We start from the raw sequence: 24,498 nt of genomic DNA on the forward strand, positions 1-24,498 counted from the left end.
CCGAGCAGAGATTCAAAGACCACCGAAGAAGAAGTCATTCGGCAGTATGGGGTGATTTAAATGTGGAAGTTTAACTGAACCAAGCTTTATGTCGTATTTAAGAATTTCAACACCAGACTGTGGAGGTAGATACTTTCCTTTCCCCGGAACTGCTGTCATCTGTTGGCGGCTCGTTGTGTAACTAACATTGGGTAATAACAAGCCCGACTTCTGCGGTTGTACACCAAATTTGGCCGAAGAGGAAGCCGCGGCTGTAAACACTGTGACCAACGTTACCTGCGGCACCTGAAACGGCAGGGTGCAGGAGCACCAGAGGATGGTGGCCGAAAGGGACAAAGACATAAGAAGGCTGGGGTCCAAGTCAGACAAAAATAAAAGTGAGCTGAAGGTGCTGCGGCTTTAGGTGGGCAGAGTACGGCAGGATGAACTTTCCTGCTCTGTCAGCAGCGCTGAAAACCAGCCGAACAACCACCGCGTCAAGTCTGGTGGTAAGTACAATGAGTCGATATTGAATTAGATGGAATCCACCCACTCATTTTTCTATTCATCTATCTGTTCATCACATGTAGGTGCAGCTGCTCCTGCACAAATTTCCCCCAAATGCAATGACACAGTGGCGGCTTTTCCCCGTCAACACGCCCACTCCGGTGAGCCCTCACCTGTTAAACAGGACCACAGTGGCTATCATTGATCGGAGGTGTGTGAGGCCAGTTTGCTGGACCAGCAGAGAGGGTCAGCATCGAGCCGAGTAACATTTGTCAAGAAAAACTATAAGAAAAGGGTGAGCTGGGGCTGAGTGAGTAATAACACTGAACACTGACTAGGCAGAACGATGCTTCTCATGCATGTTTGCAAAGTAAAACCCCCCACATAAGGCCATTACAGTAGAAATACATTACTTGAGAAACGTGACTCGTGGACAGACGCCTGAAAAAACAGTCAGGTTTTTAAACGAATGAGGTAGTAACAGGTAATTGAGCTTCACTCCTACACAACTACAGGTTTCAGTCATTTGTGGTTGGCAAAGTGTGCATAGATTTACCCATGAAGAACCTGGGGCAAAACAGTGAGCTGAGACTGATTTACTGATACTGCAGTTTTAATGCCAGTCTTTAATCAGTCAGAGGAAGGATCTCCAAACACACCAGAACTTCTCACATGATTTTCACTACACAATTATTGCCGAAAGAACCCCAGAGAAAATCTGAAAAAGAAAAAATTCTACTAGTCTAAATTATCCATGTATTTATTCTCTTCCACTTATCCTTGTCAGGGTTGCAGGAGCCTATCCAAGCTGTCTTCAGTCGAGAGGCAGGGTACACCCTGGACAGGTCACCAGTCTGCCATAGGGCTAACACATAGAGACAGACAACCATTCGCAGCTATGGGCAATTTAGAGTTACCAGTTAACCTAACCCCACTAACTGCATGTCTTTGGACTGTGGGAGGAAGCCAGAGAACCCACACAAACACATGGAGAACATGCAAACTCCACACAGAAAGACACTGACATGATGGTGGAATTGAACTCAGGACCTTCTTGCTGTGAGGTAATAGTTCTAACCACCATGCCGCCAGTCTAAATGCCAAGAGAGAGCATTTTGCCTTTGTTGATGGAGAAGTGTAGATGCACTGTGTCGTTGTGGATGCGGTGCAGGTTATGTATGAGGACGGCAAGAAGGACAGTTGTGCAGCAGAAGCGACAGATGGATTCAAGGTGAGGTGGGATTACATCAGTGATCGGTTTTCAGGTCTGTAGTCAGATTAGAGAGGAGGTGGAGGTATGCACTAAGGAGAAGAGGAATGAAAGGCAGCAGAAGCATGACAGAATTCATGTGTGTGAATGAGACAGGGAGACAGAGGTTAGGGTGAAGCAGCAATGAGTAAAGATAGCGAAGGTGGATGAGTTTAAATACGTGGGGTCAGCTATCCAATAAAACACAGTGCACAAGAAAGGCGAAGAACAGAGTGCAGGCAGGTGGAGCGAGTGGATTTTTGATAAAAGGATAGCTGCAAGAGGGAAAGGGAAGGCTTACAAGATGAGACCTGTTATGATGTTTGGTCATGGCCACAGAAGATGGAAGGAAGGAGGACATGTAGCGGGTTGGTGTGGCAGAAGAGGATGCTGAGGATTGAGTGAGATGGAGGCAGAAGAATAAAAATGAGAACTTTATGTATGCAGTACTCATGTTATACAAAAAATATCATGAAGCTAAAAAAGAGCATTGTGAGAAATATCTTGAACGCTAGGAAAACAGGGAAGTGGAAAGAAAGGGAAACAAAATATGACTTAAGTGAGCAGCAGTCTCCAGTGCTTCACCTAACAAAGCGACAGCTGAACTGTAAATATGCGTCTCAGTTTGACATTGCTGGTTTGTTTGAGGAAGTGACTCGCTCCCGATTTGTGTGAGAAGTTGTAATGCTGGAAAAGTGAATGACTGAATGAAAGCTGAATGGCCGTCGACTTTAGTCATCCATAAAGTGTGAAGCTACAGGTAATTTTCAGAAAGTCAGGTTGTGACTAAAGTTCAAACTTTCAGTTTTACTTGTAGGGGTTTAACAACAGTACACCATCATGTGTTTAGGGATTGGAGTCAATTTTATACACATTTTCAGTCTCCCGTTTTCAGAGGCTAAAAAAAGGCAACAAAATAGTTCCTGAAAGAGAAGAGAGTTGTAAAAAACTACAAATGTGGTGGTGATGCTATTATATTGGCATTTTAACCTGATATGGGCTTTTTTTAAGTATTTCGTTTATTGGCAGTACTGGCATGTCTACTAATAATTTCTGGTGAACGAGATTTTCTAGAATTGTCTTATCTGACATGTACCAGAAAGGAGGAAATAGTCTGCTCAGACAAACACTTCGCACTACTGGAATCACTGTGCATGGTTTAGGCCAGGGAGCGTTCCCAGTGTGCTGGGAGGGAGCTCAGCAGGGATCTTGGAGTTTAAAACCGGCTAATATCCGATTCGACTGCACTGGGTATTCATGATCTCGCTTCAGGTAATGTTTAGAAGACTTCACGCCTGCAGTGAATGTGTGAAAACTGCTTTCGAGTAACATTATGAAACTTTTGAGGGGAGTACTGAAAGTGGCTTGTTCATTTTAATGATTCATCGCATCGATGCTGAAGCAAAGACAGCGCTGTGTGTCTAGGTGGAGGCTTTTCACACCATCTTTGAGTGCAACCTGTCAAAAGAGGTTTTAGCACAAACGACCGCGGTGTTGAAAAAATATTTTTTTAATGTGTTTAGATAAACATTTCATCCTCTTAACTGTGCCCATTATTAATGGCGTTTAATTTGAAGACATTTTTTGATCATTTTCAGAATTTAAATACATAAACAGCACATCAGTCACATGGAAAACTTAAGTACACTTCTTGATTTAAATTAGAGTCATTAGTACCAGATTAGGTGACACTGTCTAATTTAAATAATGTGCATCTAGGCTTTACTGCCACTTTAAGGTATTGGGGGTAAAAAGTGTGGGGGCATTTCTTAGAATCTGGTCAAGAGGTAATAACATGTCTAAAATATATGAATCATATCATGACACTGTAAGAAACATTCTTTAGGACTGGCTTTGTTAGCAATGTAAATCTCATTAAAATGTTGCAGGAAGATTTAAACAGCAGGAAGAAAATCCTCAAACATGTTGCAACAGAGACTGGTGGACATTTATGCAAAACACTTCACAGAAGTTTGTGCTCATTGCTTTCGCGGAAATAACCTCTGATACCGAGAATATACTTGTGTTTTTAAAATGAAGAATGTAACATGTGTTTGTGTTTTTGTTGAAAACACATTTAAGAAACTAAACTTCCCTTGCAGTGCCATTTAATGATGGTCCTCACATCTATAGGCACTGTTTTAAACAAAATTATCAGTTTGCTTTTCTAGTTCTGGTAAAGAACTAGAAAAGCAAACATGGCTCAGCTTCAAACAACTCAGTTTGTTTAAAGCTTATACATCTGACACTGTTGATGGCTGTCACTGTAAAATCAGCCTGTGGAATACATTGTCTTTATGTCCAAACCTCTAGAAATGCAGCTTGAGAAAGTCACCACATGATCGTAAAACAGTGGTAACAAAGACATTTGAATTATAAACATAATGCACAAAATATACATTTTTAATTCAGTTTCTTGTTTGTTTTTTTTTTTTTTAACTATCAGCCAGAACTGCAAAGAATGTGTAGTCTTTAAAGTAATCTTAGTGTGTTATTTTTGCATTTCAGGTATTAGATTGTCAATACAAGTATCTAAAAAGTAGTCTTTTTTTCCTGTATTCCTTGAAGTCCTTCAAAACTTTAATTTCAGTGCTGTGTTATGTCATTAACAACAGTGATCATGGAGAACCTGTCACTGAGAAATGCACCTTTTCTTTTCCCAGTGATGCTAGTGACATATCTTTACAGCCTTCTTTCTACAGCCCGGTCCACAATCTTCATTTATTTGAGTTTTCGTCAGGATTTTCTCTTTATTGTCTCTGAATATTGAGTATTTTTCTTCATCTCTTAGATGAATAAACCACTGTGCTAACCTTCTAACAATCGGGCTATCCACTTGTCTGCCTACCGCCTTTCTAGCTAGAATACTTGAAAAAGAACGATGGTGGGCCCGCTTGCTTACCCAACAAAATTTATTCTACCCTTTTGACATTTGCTGAGTCAGAAAGATGTAGTTTGAAACCTCTTTATCAAGATGCCTTTTATAAATTATAAATATTTGATTCATAATTAGCTTTGAAACCAGCTAGTTCACAGAAGATGTTATCACAGTCACTACTTAGAAAACCACCAAGTTACTGTGCCTTAAGAAAGAATTCAGACCCCTGTACTTTTTTTTTAAAAGATATTTTTCTGTTTTGGTTTTAGTGACAAAGTGAAAACATGTTTTTAGAAATGTTTTGCAAGTGGCTTTAAAGGTCACAGGTCATGTTCTAGTTAAATTCTGGTTAAATAAATGCAACACAAAATTAAAAAGACATCATCAAAGCATGTTCTCTGGTGGTTACAACGCCACCACAACCAGAGACCTGTGCTTACTGTTAAGAAATAAATCATGATACCACTACCATGCTTTACTGTGGTGATGCAGGTTTTGGCACTACTGATGGAAAAAATAAAGAATTTATATCCCTTTAAGACATAGATGGGTCTGAATACTTTTGAAATGACTGTAACTTCAATTGAAAAACACAATTAAATATTAAAACTTTTAAACACTTGTGTTCAGGCATAAAGATTTTTTATTGAGTTAAGTTTAATTATAATCAGTGTTGGGACTAACGCGTTATTAAGTAACGCGTTACAGTAACTACGTTATTATTGTGGTAACAAGCATGGTAACTAGTTATTATGCCAAAACCAGGAACGCGTTACTCGTTACTGGGATTTAGACAGGCTCGTTACTCGTTACTTCGTGTGGTGGATATCGCGGAGCTTCCGCAGATTCAATAACATTAGCAAGTGGTGGAAGCCAGCAGGTGGATGAAGGAAAAGGGAGGCAAGAGGAGAGACCCGAAGCGGCCGCCGGTCCGCGTGTCAGGTGAACTGAACTTCAGGTAAGAAGTTATGACCTGCAGTCTATCTGAGTCAGATATAAACCAAGTTTAGGTGGAGTTTATTTTCGGTATGCTGACATTTTCGTACTGCGTGCTAGCTAGCATGACGGAGTTTCTATACAGCTGGGTGGGTGCTATGTTACTGATGTTGAACTTTATTTTGTTCATACGGTTAATTATTAGAGTTGCCAACCGTCCCGTAAAAAACAGAATCGTCTGGTATTCAGAGAAAATATTACGCGTTTCGTACTGAGGTGAAAAGGAACACAGTTTGTCCCGGACTTCAGCTACAATGAAAAAGACACAAAGCTGAAGCTGCACAGCTGCCTCTTCTTCTCTCATTCTCTCCCGTTTCTACTTCAATCACGAAACTGATCAATGATCAGCTGATCGGCTTTTCTCTCTTGTTCGTTTATCGCCCACTTTGCGCCAGAAAGAGGAAACCAGCGGATGTCGCGTTAAACAACAGCAGCACGTTTAAGCTTGATCAGCTGTTGTTAGAATTTATTTAATATTAATTTCTAGTATCAGCTGATGTTTGCTGGAGCCACAGCTGTAAAGCTGCTGGTCATGATGTCGGTTTGGTTATCTGGTGAGAGGGAAACATGCAGATGAGACCAGGAGATGTCCTTACTGAATCATCAGAGCTGAACAGGTGATGGAGAAACAGGTTTACCTTTTAGGTGACATAAATGAGTTGAAGGGAAGTTATAAACTGTTTCTGAGTGACAAATAACACCAGGATCCTTTTCTACGTAGCTGACAGCTGGTAACTGTGCAGGGGCGGATCTAGCAAAGTGTTGCCAGGGGGCCAGGTAGGGCATTAACAGGGAAAGGGGGGGACAAGGAAATACTTTTCTTTCTTATTCTCATTTAAAATGTCTCACTTTTAAAAAAAATAATTATCTGAGTCTTACAACAAACAATTGATAGATTGATACATATATACCATCAGAACAGTGTACATCACTGTCACAACAGTGTTTATTTTCATTCAAAGGCTTTATGATTTTTCCTATAATGGTGGGCCGGTCTCTAGTCAAAATGCCCGGGACGATTTTTTTGTCCCAGTCCAGCCCTGTATGCAGCTCATCTGCAGTCTGGTGTTACCTACATCTTCCTATTCAGAAGGCAGAATTTCCAAGTTCTGAGTACAATTGTCACGGTCTGGCAGGCAGACCGTGGGGAATGTAGGAGATAGGACCCAAACGCTGGACTTAGTGGAATGAGCAGTGCATTTATTTACAGTGAGGTAAATGTACACCACACAATAAATCTCCTGAGTGCTCCCTTGACTCCCGTGACGTGTCTTCTCCTAAGTGCTGGTATCCCGTGCTCTCTGCCCCTGTGCCTACGCACACCCCGTGCGTCCTGCAGTCCAGTGTTGCGCTCTCCTCCTGAGGAAAAACAGCAGACGCAGCCGTTATGGCACCAACTCCAGCAGGCATACACTAAACAGCACTTTACACACTGACATGGAGTCTAACTCAACGATCCTGCGCCGGAGGAAGCCCCATCGCTCTGTTATGTAGCTCCCCCGACGAGCCTGATCAGAAGCAGGTGTGTGGGAACATAGGCGTGCCCAGCAGCCGGCAGGACCACACCCATCAGGCCTGCAGGTGGCTGTCCTTCATCCTCCAGCCACACCCGCAGACACACACACGAACACACACCAGCATGGAACACAAGAGCACAGTGCCGCAAACATACATCCAATAATAACAATAATGATAATGATAATAAAGGTCCACACTGTTCACGGACCCCGAGTCCCCGGAACCGGGTCCGTGACAACAATCAAAAGCACCACGACTGCAGTTTTTGTGTTGGATGTAAAAAGCAGGCTAGAATCATGGCGGCGGTCAACGACGGTCCAGGCGTGGGATTTCTCTCGTGGAAATGTGCGCATTATTTTTTCCTTTCTGTTGGTAGGTGGCACAGTGCACTTGTAGCAAGTAAGCAAGCTAGAAGACTGACAATCTTGCTGGGTATCCAGTTACGGAAGCAACACATTAACAAGAGAATTCTGAGTAAAACCAAAGTTACTTTCCCTAGTAACTAGTTACTTTGAAAGTAACGAGTAACTTGAAGTAACTGAGTTACTTTTTTAGAGAAGTAACTAGTAATGTAACTAAGTTACTAATTTAAAGTAACTTACCCAACACTGATTATAATACTGTTATAACACATGTCAAAGACATACTCTGCTACAGCCACAAAGTGCATCTGGTAAGTTGACCTGTTACCATAGAGTTAGCTTATATTAAAGACACGTTTAAAGCCATGAGGCTAGCATGTGTGTAATTAAAACCTGTGAACTAAAAGCTCAGGCATCACACTACTCCAAAGCTCCCTAAAAGTCTGTTCATCTGGACGTAGAGTTTTCAGTGGGAGAAACGTTTCGTCACTCATCCAAGTGACTTCTTCAGTCTCAGCTGACTGCAGGTTTCCCCAGTCTTATAAACAGTACATTTGCATAATGACTGAAACCAGCCCACTGAAGGAACAATGGGCTGGGAGGTCAGTTCCTTGATCATTAATATGCAAATTCTCATGACCATTGATCAACAACCACTGATCAAGGCCCACTGATCAATGGCCATGACTACCATTCACAGATACTCTAAAGCTCCATTTCATAGATTTATTTATTTTTTACTTACAAAACTTGTATTTCGTATGAGGTCACGGCAAATGAATCCCCCCAAAATGGGCATATATGGACGTGACTGTGAGCACAGTAGCCTGAGCCACGTGCTTTTCAAAGCTTCTGTCTGTCAAATGGCTTCAGAGAGGATAAACTGAGGGGCGTGCTAAGCCCAGTATAAAATAAATAAGGATTATTTTGAGCACTGAACAATAAAAAAAAAATACTGCACTGTACAAAAGTCTCGAGTCACCCCTCATTTCTTTATTCTTTGTTTCCAGTAAGTCGGGGTTCCTTGTAATGGTGATAAAGTGGTCTCGAGTGATAGATCTCCAGGTGTTTTGAAGGTCTTTCAAAGTTTTTCCTTTTGACATTAGCTGGTTTTTTTTGGGGGGGGTTGCTCATTTTAAGCTGGTCTAAAACACTATCTAGGAAAAAATCCAGCAAATATCTGACACAGAACCTGAAAGATCCATCTGACCCTTTAGATCCATCTGCTGTTCACTAAAGCCTCATCAGTAGAATGGTGTGTCAAGAAGTCATTTTTAAGAAAGTCGGTTACGTTCCACCCTTAAAGGTCTGGGGATAAGGGAAAGTAACAAACAGGAGACAGGGGGCCAAAATGGTTCAATTAAAGGGTTATAGTAATGCTTCTATTAGTAATTAAACTAAAAGAGAGACAATCCACTATCGCCTTTTAAAGAAGGAAAACAAAACCCAGGAGTTGGTCATTAAACTGAGAAGCTAAAAGGGTTAACAGACTCCTCTCCACAGAGCAGGAGCAAACAGCCACCACACACGCACAGCTCACTAGCTCTGAAAACCAACAAGGCTCTCCGGTGCTAGAGCGCACCTTTCTCAATTAAGTACTCTTAATTGCTGTTTAGAGTCAGCTGTACAAAAAGGGCATCACCTAAGGCAGGAGAGACGGCAAGACACACCCACACGAGTTGTGTCATTTATAATCTTGGCTGTATTCTGTGTGCTGTTGTAAAAATATTTATTATGTTTATTACCATGAATTTTCTCAGTCAAAAAAAATGTTGGTCTTGTTGAGGGTGAAAGGTCAGTTTGTATTCACTGTGAAACCATGAAGACTCTTTGTGTTTCCCTTCTGTAAAACCTTTGCTTGGCACTCGGACATGATTCTCACCTCCTCGGCAGAGTTTGGATAAGCCATTAAACAAATAAAGCTGTATAATGTATAACGCTATTGTTGTTTTTTGTATGTTTGTCTAATTGAAATATGAAACATCACAAACTTTAATATGTATTTTTTTATGATTCTCTGCCTTTTCCGTGATCACACTGAGGTAACGAGTTTCATTGTGTATTTTCGATGATCAGGATTCAGTCCAGCAGCAAATTCTTTACTACTGTTTGTTTCAGTTTGATTTTTCTCGCAGGGGTCTGAAAGACTGAAACTGCTGAACTTGGGTTAAAGTTTTTCTAAGAAGTGTGAGTAGGTTTGGTTTGCTTCTTCTTCCTTTTCTGAGCTGTGAATATGTGGTTACCGTGCTTTCTGCCTTTGCACTCAGAATGCACCAAGCAAAAGTGACTCCAGGATGTGTGCTAATTTCATTCAGAAGTAACAATAGTAATATTAATATTAATGGTTACTGCATTTAACCATGAGTGTGTCATATATTTTTAGGTTTCCTAGAACATGCATATATTCTGTGTTGTCCACAGTTTGTTGTCTCTAAGCTGTTCTCAGTATAGTTCTGTATTAAGATTCATGTTAATCAAATTGAATTTTGGTTCATTTCATTTATTCACTTTTTTTCGTAAGAAGGTGGAGTATTTCTCCTTTTTAGAATTTTTTGGTAACTTTTTAAAAAAGTTTAATGCAGTTTTAAAAAATGTTGAACAAAAATGAAATGTAAAAAACAAAAACAAGCATATTTCGAATATGAAGTGGTTATTTTTTCTGAGCTATGTTTTCTTTTTTGTTTTATGTATTTTACCTAACCTAGGGAATAACATAACGATCACAACCTCTAGATCCTATGACTAAATGTAACTGCTGGTTCAGATTACAGTCTGTATATCCTGTAGCTACACTGTTACATTTGTGGGGGCAGCAGCCCAAGCAGAGAAGCCCAGAACTCCCTCTCCCCAGCCACCGCCTCCAGCTTGTCCGGGGGAACACCAAGGGGTTCCCAGGCCAGCCGAAAGATATATTCTCTCCAGCGTGTCCTGGGTCTGCCCAGGGGCCTCCTCCGGGTGGGACATGCCCAGAAAACCTCACCCAGGAGGCACCCAGACGGCATCCTTGTCAGATTCCCGAACCACCTCAACCGGCTCCTTTCGATGTGGAGGAGCAGCTCCTGAACGGCCGAACCTCTCACCCTATTGCTAAGGGAGAGGCCAGCCACCCTTTGGAGGAAGCCCATTTCCGCCGCTTGTATCCGCGACTTCGTTCTTTCGGTCACTACCCACAGCTCGCTAACAGCACAGTTAACAAAATGTAACAAAAATAATCCGGATTAATGTCCCATGGGGGGGAAAAATGAAATAAACTGCATAACCGTGTGTTTGTGCTAGCAAAATGCTATCAAGTATCAAACCTGGTGATAAACATCTGTTAAGTAACAATTCTAGCACGTCTTTAAATGTTGACTGCTTATTGGTTCTATATTCTAAATATAAATATTTTTTTTAGACTCACAGACTATATGTGAAGCAAAAACTCCTCATTCTCAGACAAACAAGTTGATGTGTGAAGCTACTGCTACAAAGTCAAAGGAGTTTGCAAAGAAAAGCGTCTGGACTTCTTTGAGTTGCTTGAAGACGTTTCACCTCTCATCCGAGAAGCTTCTTCAGTTCTAAGGTCAAATGGCCGAGAGTCCCAGATTTAAACCCAGTGGGAGTATCCCCCCAAGGAGGGACAAAGGACCCCCTGGTGATCCTCTAATCACATGCGCCAAGGTGTGAAAGTGGGTGTGGGACCTAATCAGCCAGGGTTTCGGGTGAGCTCATTGTGAAACCTGGCCCCACCCTATCATGTGATTTCCTGAGGTCAGATGGCCCAGGATGTGAGTGGGCGTTAAGGCGTCTGGGGAGGGAACTCAAAACTGGATTATAGATGGCAGACAGTTGGTGTCGTAAACCACCGCCTCTGTTCAAAGATGGTCGCTCACAGTGGACATAGATGGCCTCTTTCAAACCATCTGTCCTCTCTGTCCAATATGTGAACATTGGCATTCTCGAAAGAGTGTCCTTTATCCTTAAGATGCAGATGGACTGCTGAGTCTTGTCCTGTGGAGGTGGCTCTTCTATGTTGTGCCATGCGCTTGTGAAGTGGCTATTTGGTCTCTCCAATGTAGAGGTCCGGGCATTCCTCACTGCACTGTACAGCATACACCACGTTGTTCAGTCTGTGTTTTGGAGTTTTGTCTTTCGGGTGAACCAGTTTGTGTCTGAGTGTGTTGCTGGGTCTGAAGTACACTGGGATGTCGTGCTTGGAGAAAACTCTCCTGAGTTTCTCTGATACACCGGCTACATAGGGGATGACAACATTGTTGCGTCTGTCTTTCTTATCCTCCCTCGCTGGTGTCTGATCTTGATCTGCATTTATGGACTTCCTAAGATCCACAAGGAAGGGGTCCCACTCAGACCCATAGTCAGTAGCATAAACTCAGCCACTTATAACATTGCGAAACACCTTGCTACCATCCTTGCACCTCTCGTGGGGAACACCCCACACCACATCAAGAACTCCACCGACTTCACCGACAAGGTCCAGAAACTTACCCTGGATCCAAATGAAACCGTGGTGTCCTTTGATGTAGTCTCTCTCTTCACTTGCATACCCACCACGGAAGCAGTGGAGACTGTCAGAAAACGACTACAAGAAGACAGCTCCTTGGAAGACAGGACCAACTTCACACCCGATCAGAGTTGCACACTGTTAGACCTCTGCCTTACCACAACATACTTCAAATACAACGAAGGCTTCTACAGACAAAAACATGGCTGTGCCATGGGCTCCCCTGTGTCACCTATTGTAGCCAACCTTTACATGGAGGAAGTGGAAAGAAAGGCTCTTGGCTCTTTTAAAGGGAGAGTACCCAGCCACTGGTACAGATATGTAGACGACACCTGGGTCAAAATCAAGACACAAGAAGTGGAATCCTTCACTGCGCACATTAACGCCGTGGATAAAAACATGAAGTTCACCAGGGAAGACACAAAGGATTACTGTTTGCCTTTCCTGGACTGCGCTGTGCACATTGAAGAGAATGGCAACCTCAACATTGAAGTTTACCGGAAGCCCACACACACGGACCAGTACCTCCTCTTTGACTCCCATCACCCTCTGGAACACAAACTTGGAGTAATTAGGACCCTACACCACCGGGCAGAACTTGTTCCCTCTAAGCCTGAAGGGAAAAAGAAGGAACACACACATGTAAAGGAAGCACTGAAAACATGTGGTTATCCTAACTGGGCGTTCATAAAGTCAGCAAAAAGGCACAGAAAAGAAGATCAGACACCAGCGAGGGAGGATAAGAAAGACAGACGCAACAATGTTGTCATCCCCTATGTAGCCGGTGTATCAGAGAAACTCAGGAGAGTTTTCTCCAAGCACGACATCCCAGTGTACTTCAGACCCAGCAACACACTCAGACACAAACTGGTTCACCCGAAAGACAAAACTCCAAAACACAGACTGAACAACGTGGTGTATGCTGTACAGTGCAGTGAGGAATGCCCGGACCTCTACATTGGAGAGACCAAATAGCCACTTCACAAGCGCATGGCACAACATAGAAGAGCCACCTCCACAGGACAAGACTCAGCAGTCCATCTGCATCTTAAGGATAAAGGACACTCTTTCGAGAATGCCAATGTTCACATATTGGACAGAGAGGACAGATGGTTTGAAAGAGGCCATCTATGTCCACTGTGAGCGACCATCTTTGAACAGAGGCGGTGGTTTACGACACCAACTGTCTGCCATCTATAATCCAGTTTTGAGTTCCCTCCCCAGACGCCTTAACGCCCACTCACATCCTGGGCCATCTGACCTCAGGAAATCACATGATAGGGTGGGGCCAGGTTTCACAATGAGCTCACCCGAAACCCTGGCTGATTAGGTCCCACACCCACTTTCACACCTTGGCGCATGTGATTAGAGGATCACCAGGGGGTCCTTTGTCCCTCCTTGGGGGGATACTCCCACTGGGTTTAAATCTGGGACTCTCGGCCATTTGACCTTAGAACTGAAGAAGCTTCTCGGATGAGAGGTGAAACGTCTTCAAGCAACTCAAAGAAGTCCAGACGCTTTTCTTTGCAAACTCCTTTGACTACGATGACCTGGATGACTGAGAACCTTCACAGACCTACTGCTACAAAAGTCAGTCTGAATTATACTGGATCACAACAGCTACAGAGCACAGCTCAAATGGCTCCGTATCATCAAACATTAATGCACAACAGCCCTTATCATGTCAGTAGCAGACGTACGTCCCTATGTCAGCTCCAAAACTAAAGTGCAACCATAACAGTTTATATTATATTTTTGCATAGTTATTCTGTATTTTGAAATCATAATGGATTAGAATTGTTGAGATAATCTGTGGTTCTGTTCTTACAGTGTTACTGTAATATCAGGTTTCGTTTTAATTTTCCTAAAGCCATTTTAAGGCATCCAGAAATTGGACCCCAAAGGCCTTCTTCCTTTGAACACAAAGCAGTGGACCTCCACGGTTCCTAATGCAGGTGGTGAGCTCACAACAGGGTGGACCCATGGCTGCTGGTTCTTACCTTCATGCAGTTGCTCTGACCCCTCAAACAGGACCAATTTGCCTCGAGAGCCCCTGCCATCCTCAAACTCCCTCAGAGAGTGGAGCTCTTTGGATCACCCTGACACTCAAACCCCTCTCAGAGTACAACTGCTGCTCCATTTGAGGGCATCTGCTAAGGTGTAAGTTGTTTCAGGCAAGTCCTGCTGGAAGGAGGAAAATCCAGGACAAACTGAATGGATTATGGGGCACATTTACGAACAGTCTGCACCAGAACAAAACCCTCTTTGACTGTTGAAAATCTACTGTCAGTATTTACTAAAGAGCTGCAATGTCACTTTTCCCACGACAGGATGGTTCAAAGCTCCGAGTGCAGTGCCTAAGCTTTGGTTGTGTCCTGTAGCTTTTCACTAATTCCTCTTCCTGAGTCTTTAGTTTGGTTTCCTTTGTTTAATGCATTACTTGTTCTCTCGCCCTATCAGTGTTGTGTGAATTTGCCCAGCTTAGTATATCAGGATGTGTATCTTTTGCCTGTGCATTCTGCTACAGGAGCTGAAGTGACAGATAGGCAGAGGGAGGTCAGACTGCTACCTCCATGATTGGGCTATGGTTCCACATAATTCACACATAACCATAACCAACCAACCAAATATAAGGCTGTCTGCTGTTACCTGTCAGTCACAGCTTAATGAAACTGCAGCCAAACAGGAAGAAACATTTACAAATACGTAGTACTTTGATAGATGCAGCACAGAATCTAAGAATAGCACATAAAAGGCTTTCTGGTATCTGACAGCACAAGTGATTATGTATCTCTTTTTAAAGCAATACTTCTAGAGGTTCTTGTTTCTCTGAAAACCATCAAAAAGCAAAACAGCACCGTTCTAAAAATACTGCAGTCACGAAATTTATCTGCTGTGTAAACCTCCAGATGTCGGGACGCTGCCTCTGCCGCTGCAGTCGGTACAGGATTTAAGAAGCTCTACAGCAACTTAGCCACAGCTGAAGACGAAAATGGTAAGTATCATCAGATGTTGGAATTTTATCAGTTTTAACTCAGTTTTCACTAATGTTTGCATGTGATGACTGGGAAATGTTTTCTTTTTATCATGTTTATTGATAATTTTAGAAAACATGCTAATTTGGGTGACCTTATAATGCAAGTTTTAAATTATATTTACTGCTGATTTGTTTGTGTAGTTGTCCTTTACTCTTATATGCCAGTGCTGTTTCTTGGTAATTCAGCATTTTGCTTGGTGAAGTCTGATGACTGGTTGATGCTCATCTTGATTTTCTGGGCTTGGCGGGTCAAACTGAAGATGATGCAACTGTAATACAAATAAGGTGGACTGTGCCATAAGGAGGGAGTTGTAATTACTGTGAGACTCTTTCTTCCTGTGGTTCTGCATTCTGGGTCTTTGTCAAAAGAAACTGAATTTTTACCAATAAACATTTCTCTTTAATTGTAATAACAGTATAGTGGTTTATGTACTGCTGCAAATGTAAGCAGCTGTTAGATGTATTTGTAATCATGGTGTGCTGATATGGAGTAGTATTAGTCTTGTCATATTTTTTCCTGGCTGATATGAACCATGTAGGACCAAAGTTTGTTATTTATATTAATTATTATATATAGTTTTTTGGGGGGAGGGGGAATGCCACATGGCGTATATACTAATGAGTTAATGTGCACGTCATTCTTTCTGTGCAGATCTCTTACTTCCACCGGTCTGGAGGTGTGTTCAACAAAGAAAGTGTGTGGAGGACAATGACAAAGCTTTTTACTAACACTTTGGCCAAAAACATCAACTGGAGGGGAAGAAATAACAAGCACAAAATACAGAACCTCACCATCAAGAGAGTTATCCTCAGTGAGTGTGCTTCTACAGTACACATAAGAAAATATGGTGTATTTTAAACAGTTAAAGCATTTACTTGCTTTCATGTGTTCACTTTGCTCCCCTTTTACCCCTGCAGATGCAGTCAGGCAGAACTCGTTCTGTAAGGATGCCGTGGACGAGGAGATAGAGAGGTATATAAAGAGATGGCTGCAGCTGGCAGGAAACCGAGATGGAGGAAGAAAAAGAAGACAGGAAAAGGGAAAGGAAGCGATCAGCATGGGGAACTACTGTGTAGAGTAGCACAAAATGCATCTGCAGCACATGTTATTTTGACTCTTACATCTACAGCATGAGATGAAAAGAAAAATACTATCCCTCCAATGACTGCTCACAAGGCTGGATTCATCATGTCGTGTTTACCTGTCATGTGATGCTACATGTAAGTTAGGACCTGATGGACACAACCAGAAACACAAACACAGTTACTTTAAAAATGTTGGACTTTTACTGTTATAGCCATTGTAGTTTGTTAGAGTTCATCATGCATTACACTACTATGCATTTTAATCATATCTCAGTATCAGTTTATAATGCCATTTCCTATAATCATAATCACATTTATTCATTTTACTCTAAAGATTATTATTTACATGCAGGTAGATCTTGTAGTCATCACTATTAAAACATTTATTGTTTGAAACTTTTAAAGATGCTGTCTGTTTATGTCATGTGTGAGCATGTCAGTCCCAGTCAGGAAACGCACTAAAGTAAATGATTTACCGGTGATGTGGTGATATCAATAAAATTACATCTTTGTTGTTAATTTTTCTACATTATTTGCTGGTTGCTTATATTTTCTTCATAAAAACGACTTCTCCTTTTGCACTTGGTTTCAAATGTGCACTGTGTGGCAACTAGTGACATCCAGCGGTGGATTCGTGAATTACAACAACCCAAGCATGTGGTAGATTATCTGGTGGCTGTTTATAAGTTTCTAGTGCCATCCTGGTGTTCTCGATGGGAGAGATTCTGCTCCCTATGCAGATATGAAAGGCTCATCATCAGCTTACAAGAAAAAGAAGCTCACCAGTATTTTCAATTATGTTTAATGTGACAGCCGACATAATTGAAAATACTGCAGAATTATTATCACTATATTCCATTTCTGCTAATAGAATCCTAAATCTTACACACTGTCTTCTTTTAAAATGATCCAAGTGCCAGTCAGTCTACATCCATTAAGCCCATATTATCAAATTAAAAATTAAAAGCTGAAATCTGTAATTTACACAAGTATCAAGATCTGTAGGCAAGTACTTTGTAGAAGACCCGAGCTGCCTTTACTGCTTTGGTACTGAAGTCCATAATTCACCCTACACTTGTAGAGCTTCCAGGTAGAAGCTTTGAAGCTCCCCCACGTTGGACAGGAAGTTTCAGCTCTGAGTAGTCTGCTTGTCCCAGCCACTGAAAAGCATCAGTATAGCACGATGGTGGCTCACAGAGTTTTGCACGTTCTCCCCATGCTTGTGCAGATTTTGTCTGGGAGATCTGGCTTCGTCCATCATCGGAAAACATCATAGATTGCTGCTACCCAGAACACTCAGAAGATATCTCAAGAGTTTCACTTCATGATAAAATGAAGTCGTTTTTTTTTTTTTTTTTAAATAAATTCACAAATACTTATGATTTCAGAGTGCATGGATCATTGCAGAATAGTTTGGCCAAATGAAACCAAAAACAAGTGCAAGTGAGGCCTCTGAAGCAATTATTGGCAAAGCAAGGCACATTAATTTATATAGCTCGATTCAAACACAACAATAATTTAATAATTTTACAAGAAGAATTAAAACAACTTATTTTCTTTTTAGAAAAGAAAACATATAGATTAAGAATAAGTAGAAAAAAATTGATTCATCCATTCTCTTTTGCTCCTTTGCAGTTAAACAACAAACAACAAACTGATCTGGATGATTTTACTTTAAAAATATTTTAAAGATTGTTGAAAGATTTAAAAAAAATTGACAATAGTATGGGTGATGAAATTATGCTAATTCAAAAGGATTAGAACCCAGTTTTATCCCCAAAATAAACAAAATAGTGCTGAAAATGTTGATAACCTGTGAGTTTTGGATTGTTGTTCAGAGTTATTTCTTTAACAAAGAATAAAAAAAAAAATCAGTTCGCCAGATAAATCTCTAGGTTAAAGAAAACAACTTTAATTGTTAGTGTAGTTAATCAAATGACCAGTAGTCGGTGCTATCACCGTGAAATCAATATTTATTGACCGCCTCTTTTAGGCGAAGAAGATAATGATGCTGCTGCTTCTGTTGTTCAGCTAGCGGTAATAGACACGGCGTAAGTGACATTAAGTATGTAATACTCCATCATTTTATATTTTTAAATTACTTAAAAAAGCTTTGATTGGTGTGTTAAATGTGAGTTTTGTTTTTTGGAGAGCGCATGCGCGCGGCTTATCGCTTCAGTGAGCCAGCGCATCCTCAAATCTAACGTTAGCATCTCCCTCTGCACAGCCTGTCAGTACAAGTCAGCTACAGGAAACATGGATTTGGTCAAAAACAGAACTTTGCACCCACATCTCCGCGATGACGAGGCTCTGGTGGTGGAAAACGCCATCCGTCTGGCCATAGACTCTGTGATAAACGTTTTGTACGGCGTAAACAGCGCCAAGAATTACGAGTATGAGCGGATGGTGGCCGACAGGGACAAAGAGATCCAGCGCCTGGAGTGCAGACTGACAGAGATGGAGCACGAGCTGCAGGTGCTGCGCCGGCAGGGATGCATTTGCGGGCTGTTAAAGAACGAGCACAGCCTCGGCAGGTCCCGGAGCTCCGGTGACCGGCAGAAGGGAGTTCAGAGCGGCTTTGATCCGGGATGCGTTGACACCGAGCTGACAGCGGAGCAGCAGGACTGTGAGACGAGTTTATCGTGTAAGTAAACACTAGTGTCACTTCTGGCTTTGCAGGTTTAGGCTGGTGACAAATTACAGGAAACACCTGGACTCTTGCCCCCGTACACCAACAAAGCATGGTGGTTCTGTTAATGGTTAAAGTGCCTCAGCCGGTCAGCTGTTGTTCTGAGTGATCCCTTTGTTAGACCCACTATAGGCCACTAGTTCACATGAAGATGAGAAGTAAAGTCTTTGACAATGCATAATTGGCTGTAAAGTCCTCACTGTCACTGATCCCGACACCAATCCCGGGTGTCTGATTGGGATTTGACCTGAGAGAAGTTTTGTAGGAGTTGCTACATGAAATTCAAGGAGCCATCCTGGGCTTTCTATTCATGCCATATTCATGTGGGTTAGATTTGCAGTCCATACTTGGGGTGGCTGTTATTCTGGAGGTAGAGCAGGTCATCCACTAATTGCTAGGTTGGTGGTTTGATTCCCAGCAGTGTTACTGCTGTTAAGAGAGGGGGTGGAGGAAGGCCAGACATTAGAGCAGGAAGGTGAAAGTTCAGAGGAAGATGTATGAGCTTCTGAGAAGGCCAAGCAGGAACAATGTGACGGGATCCCCTTTCCATTAGCTTTTAGGCATTATGATAACTAGAAGGGGAAATAAGAACCTTTTCAGTGGGATTCATACACACCCACCCCCACACACAAGCTAAGACTTTGATTTCTTCCTTTATGCTGCTGATTTATATAATTAATATATACTAAACGTGCACTAAACCCTACCTTTTAGTATAAACCTGTCAATATCAATTCAATTTCAACCATACTGAAGTTTGGCAGATTTTATTTATTTATTTTTTTCATCATGAAACCAAAATAACAGGGCAATGCTAGCCACAGCCACCAACCATGTGGTCCACTGGTTACATGAAGCAGAAAACAGGCAACCAGGTTTTAGAAGAAAAAAAACAAACAAAGCCCACAGACCACAGGGAGGTGCTCATTTCTGAAGGTAGCATTAATACCATACTGAAATTGGGTTAAAATTGTTTTTAATATGACACCTGAAAAGGGTAAGATGGCGCCGCCATTGCGTGCAATAGGTCGGCAGCCTTATGAAATTTCCCCTTGTGGGACTAATAAAGGTATATCAAAAAACTACCGGCGGCCACAACCACCGAACAAGTGGTTATAAACTGAAACTAGGCAACCGGGTTTGAGAAAAGGAAAAAGCAAAAAATCAGAGCACACAAAAAAGAGGGCGGTGCTCATCAACATGACTGCCATGGAAAGATGATTCCCTTCACAGGCTGGTGTCCTCTCTGACAATTTCAGAGCCCTAGCTTATACATTTTGCCCTTTTCAGGCTCCTCAAAGGCATGTCCTCCTCTGAGCTCGCATCTTCTTGCTTTCATGTCTGGTCCTCCTCCACCTCATCTCCTGAAGTATCATTCCACTTCACAGTTTTGAGTAAAACCCTTTCTCACTGAGCCCTGAGATTTTTTTTATATATATATATAGAACATGAAAAATCCATTGTAGTGAGTAATGATTTAGGAATATCAAAAAATTGAGTGATTTTTGTATAGAAGTCTTCTGGAGTATATCGGGGAAGAGGCGCCTGTTATTGTCATTTCAAGCTCCTTGTTTTTAATGCTAAACTCTACTCGCACTGAGTTGCATGTTTCACAATTTACATGAATTCATAGTTGTGTTATAAGCCCCCCAGTTCATCTTCTGTGTGAAACAAGCTGTTGTAGCTCATCCCTCTTTAAGAAATACTGCCTTTTGATTGGTTGCATCTAGAAAACACAATGTTTGAACGACTTGAGTACATGTGACTGATAATATGAAAATATAACACACAAAATAAGCCTTTCTTTGTTTGTTTCCTTTCCTTACAGTGGGTCTTTTCGCAAGACCCCCCTCACACGTTTCCTCCCACAGCCAGGAGTCAGCTCTTCCATCTTCCCCCAGCAGAATGGTCCTGGAGCACACCTGCACCTCCCGCTCCTCCGAGGTTTCGGGTGTAACGGAGGCCGCCAGAAATATGCCGACATCTCCCAGCAGCCTCGTGGTCAAAGAAGAGCCATGTGACGTCGACACGGTCTTAATCAAGTGGGAAATGAGTGAACATCAGCAGAGCACGGGCAGTCCGTGTCAGGACAAAGAGAGTCTCAGTGCAAAAAGTAATGTACTCTGCATTTAATTTATTCACATTAATATTCTCAGCACTGGAAAAGCAAATCCTCTACTTCTCTTTGTTTTGCTGTTTGCACAAATGAGAAATACTATATAAATTAAGGCTTTTTGGTCATTTCAAACTTTTAATTAGCCTTAATCATAGGTCTGTCCACAGACTGCTGCCACTGTTGACTTTCTGTAAGATTCTGATGAAATTCAGCATTTTTTTCCACCGTTGAGGGAAAATGACTCGTCTGTTTTAACAGTGCTAAACTCGTCAGTATCTCTGCTCTCTAACTGACCCGTCAAACACTGAAGAGAACACGGAAGTCTGGTTTTGGAATCTAGCAACAGAGAAGCTCGAAAATAAATACAGTCATAGTAAAAATAATATCAACATTGTAGTGGAGTGGTACTAAGTGGACTAAAAATATGTTCATCTCTTCTGATCCATGTAGAAAAAATGGAGACTGGAGAAGGAAGGACGTTCAGGGAGAAACCACAGGCAGACCCGGGTGGAGTCGTAATGACTGAGGCAGAGCACACGAGGTGAGTTATATCAGAGAAACTAATGAGCTGATAATTCAGCGATGTCTCAGAAAGGGATGCTAATACAGAAACATAATAATTATTTATTCAGGGACTTGATGATTTGTTGTATTTTTCTCTATAAAGTGTTGAAACCAAAGTGCTTGTTTTTGTCTAACTAGCAGTCAAAATGCAAAAGATTCAGTTTACTAAAAGAAAGAAAAGCAGCAGATTTCATCATCATCGTTTCACTGTGGGAGTGCAGATTGAAATTCTCTCCAACAGCAGCGTGCAGCCATCACCTTTAAACTCGTCTGTTACTGAAAGTAACACTGTCAACGCTGTAAAGGTGGTTGTGAGAGTGGGGCGCCTTTGATGTAATTGATTATAATTTAGTACTTTTGATCCTCTCATTTTGTTGAACTTATGAACTCATTATTATAATTCCACGTCTCTTATATCTGTTTCAAATGAAAATCTCTGTAAGGATTTACTGGAGACAACCTTTTACTTCTTTATTAGGATTTTATTGCGATACTTCCAGGAAGGTGTTATGCAACCCTCTGACCAACTTTATTTGAAGAGATCTGGTGCATTAGATCATCTGTGGACCCTCTGACGACAACTTAAATGTTATTCTACCACAACAGAGAATAAATGAGTAAGAGAGCGAGAATTGGGGGAATATAGGGCAACCTCAGTGGTGCAGGAACTTAACACATACAGGGTGTTTCCTGTCTCAAAACGGGACTTTGTGGGATGATTACGCACGTAAGCACAGTTTCTCTGCGGGCAATGAGTCTGTGTTACCCTACTTAACCAAAGTCCGTGCCTCGTACCATTTTCTTTTTTTGGCTTTTAATTTTAAAAAATGTTTAAAGGTAATTCCTTGAGACACTGATACAGGACTACAGCTTGGAGGCTAACCAAGTAAACGCACGGCACAAAATTTCCCAGGGTGTTTTTCAGTTGATTAATTTATAATATCTATTAGTTTAGAAGTGTCTAACAGAAATAATTTTGGTGTAAAATCTTGCTTTTTCAACCTTTTACCTCCTCAGGAACAAGAAGAAGAGCGTGCCAATGTCGGAGCTGCCAGAGGAAGCTCAGAGACTGAAGAGGGCAGCCTGGAGAGCAGCTTCCAGACGATATTATGCTCGAAAGATAGCTCGCCAGCAGGCAAACCCATCACAATCCAGCCCCTTCCCCCACATCGCAAACTCTCAGAATTCACAGCCCAGCTCTTTTGTGGATAAGAGGAGGAGGACACTGATATCGGAGCTACCTGAAGAGTCTCAGACGCTGCAGAGAGAAGCTTGGAGAGCCGCATCCAGGAGGTACTACGCTAGAAAAATCGCTCGGCACCAGACGGAGACAACACAGTACAGAAACCTGCTGGAGAACATAAACCCATCTGGAGACACGCAGGGACCCAACAGGGAAGGACCTCACATGAACACTGGAGGAATAATGTGCAGCTGATAGACAGAAGTTTTACATTTTAAATGTTTCTGTTCAGCAGATTGGAGGGTCCTTTTTACTGCGGTATGAAGAATAATGAAATCTGACTGTTTGTGTTTTGGTGGCTTTGAATTAATAATGATGGGAATTGTCTCAGGTCTGAATAACATGAACCTGGTGTTTCAAATGAGTCATCTGTGCATTTCCTCAGTTCATGACCTCTTGATGATGTGTTAGGCAGCAGGTTTAATCAGAATCCTAGTACTAGTACCAGCAAAATTGAACCTTTCACATATCACACATTTCAAAAATATATCAAACTAAAAAAAGAAATATTGGGAGAAATTGTCTTGATGTTCTTTAAAAATTAAAAGTTGATCTCGCTCCTGTCATCCTTCTGTCTCCAGGAATTTTTGGTGGAGTCATCCAGTGTCAGACTGTTTTTGAAGTTAACCTTCATGAGATCAACTCTACATTCTGATTTGTCTCCCTTCATGTCAGCAATATTTGCATGTACAAAACTTTTACTGGAAAAGAGCCTGAATAAATGTATCATGAGGCAATATGCATAAATCCATGGCACTAACTAACATGGCAGTACAGCGCCCCTGGAGAGTAACATCTGTAACTACAGCGTGAGTGCATCCATAGTGGCTACATTTTTAGCTCAACATCTTTGATTTCAGTGTCGGGTAAAGAATTATTATTTCAGACAATGCTGGTAAACTTTAAAGTGTATTTTTGGACTTTGTCACATATTAAAAACTGTCTTTCCCCTTCCCGTTGAAATGAACTCCCATCAGTTTCTGGGTTACACTTCAGTATTTGAAGCCAGCAAGCAGGGTGAACACAGAAATGTTAAAATATCTCATTTTGCAGTAAATGTGTACAATAAAACAAAGTGACAACGTTTCCTTTTTTTTGTATTTATTTATTCTGCAATATTAAACACATTCGCAGTCAATATGGCTGTCTGGTGTCCCAAAGTATACAGCACACAGAGCTGCAGTAAAGCAGCTTGTTTGATCTAGAAAATAAGAATGAGAACTATAAGAACTATACATGAATATCTTTCGGTGTTCTGTAGTCGAGTCTTTGCCCTGGGGCTTCAATATTGTGGCTTTCAACGTGTCAACAAGGCGCTCCTCCTGCCCCCCAGCTTAAAAAAACACAAAACGAGGTCTTGCAACAGAGGTTTGTCACCGCGGAGCGTAAATATTACGCACAGCTGATCTTGCACGAATGCGGTTACTACAGTATAGTATATGTCTGTGTGTATTCATCACACAGTCTGAAATGTGAGCCGACTGACAGCTGCGGTGGCAACTGTTCACTGAGGACAGGCGTGCGTCCGGCTGCAGTTCCGCCTGCAGCTGCGGTGCTGAATAAAGGCTGTACTATGGCAATGGCTTGCCATACTGTACTGGCTCACAGACGCGCTACTGTACCACCAACACGCCCTGAGCGTCGATGCGGACCGTTTTCCTAGCAGATAACTGAAGGCTTTGTCGTTTCTAGTGAACAGTCGGCTTTTATCTCTATTTTTCACCCACTTCACAGCGCGGGGAGGACAGGGCTTCTCTTGTGCTGCTGCCTGAG

At 41.9% G+C, this 24,498-nt stretch overlaps 1 protein-coding gene and 2 long non-coding RNA genes across 5 annotated transcripts; 2 read left to right on the top strand and 1 right to left on the bottom strand.

Annotated features, from left to right (window-relative positions):
• Positions 1-21: 21 nt before the first annotated feature.
• LOC109204062 (uncharacterized) lies at positions 22-16,259 on the top strand. The gene is made up of 4 exons (XR_002063641.2): positions 22-488; positions 14,900-14,985; positions 15,680-15,839; positions 15,946-16,259. It is a non-coding gene; the product is annotated as an uncharacterized LOC109204062 (long non-coding RNA).
• LOC112848191 (uncharacterized) lies at positions 6,789-7,413 on the bottom strand. Its single transcript, XR_003222156.1, has 2 exons — positions 7,047-7,413; positions 6,789-6,968 (listed from the first exon to the last, which is right to left on the bottom strand). It is a non-coding gene; the product is annotated as an uncharacterized LOC112848191 (long non-coding RNA).
• Positions 16,260-18,068: 1,809 nt separating the features above from the next.
• Positions 18,069-23,812, top strand: LOC102081987 (uncharacterized). Of its 3 annotated transcripts, none has more exons than XM_005472816.4 (5): positions 18,069-18,164; positions 18,341-18,757; positions 20,631-20,915; positions 21,369-21,459; positions 22,500-23,812. In XM_005472816.4, the coding sequence occupies exons 2-5, from the start codon at positions 18,370-18,372 to the stop codon at positions 22,918-22,920; spliced, it is 1,185 nt and encodes a 394-aa protein (XP_005472873.1). In that variant the 5' UTR covers positions 18,069-18,164; positions 18,341-18,369; the 3' UTR covers positions 22,921-23,812. The 3 variants fall into 3 exon arrangements, 2 of the variants coding, with proteins under 2 accessions (XP_005472873.1, XP_005472872.1); XM_005472815.4 differs by having other exon boundaries at positions 18,074-18,178; XR_003222154.1 differs by having other exon boundaries at positions 18,101-18,757; positions 22,500-22,983; positions 23,307-23,812.
• Positions 23,813-24,498: the final 686 nt, after the last annotated feature.

Source organism: Oreochromis niloticus, linkage group LG11 (assembly GCF_001858045.2).
Source record: "Oreochromis niloticus isolate F11D_XX linkage group LG11, O_niloticus_UMD_NMBU, whole genome shotgun sequence".
NCBI lineage: Eukaryota > Metazoa > Chordata > Actinopteri > Cichliformes > Cichlidae > Oreochromis > Oreochromis niloticus.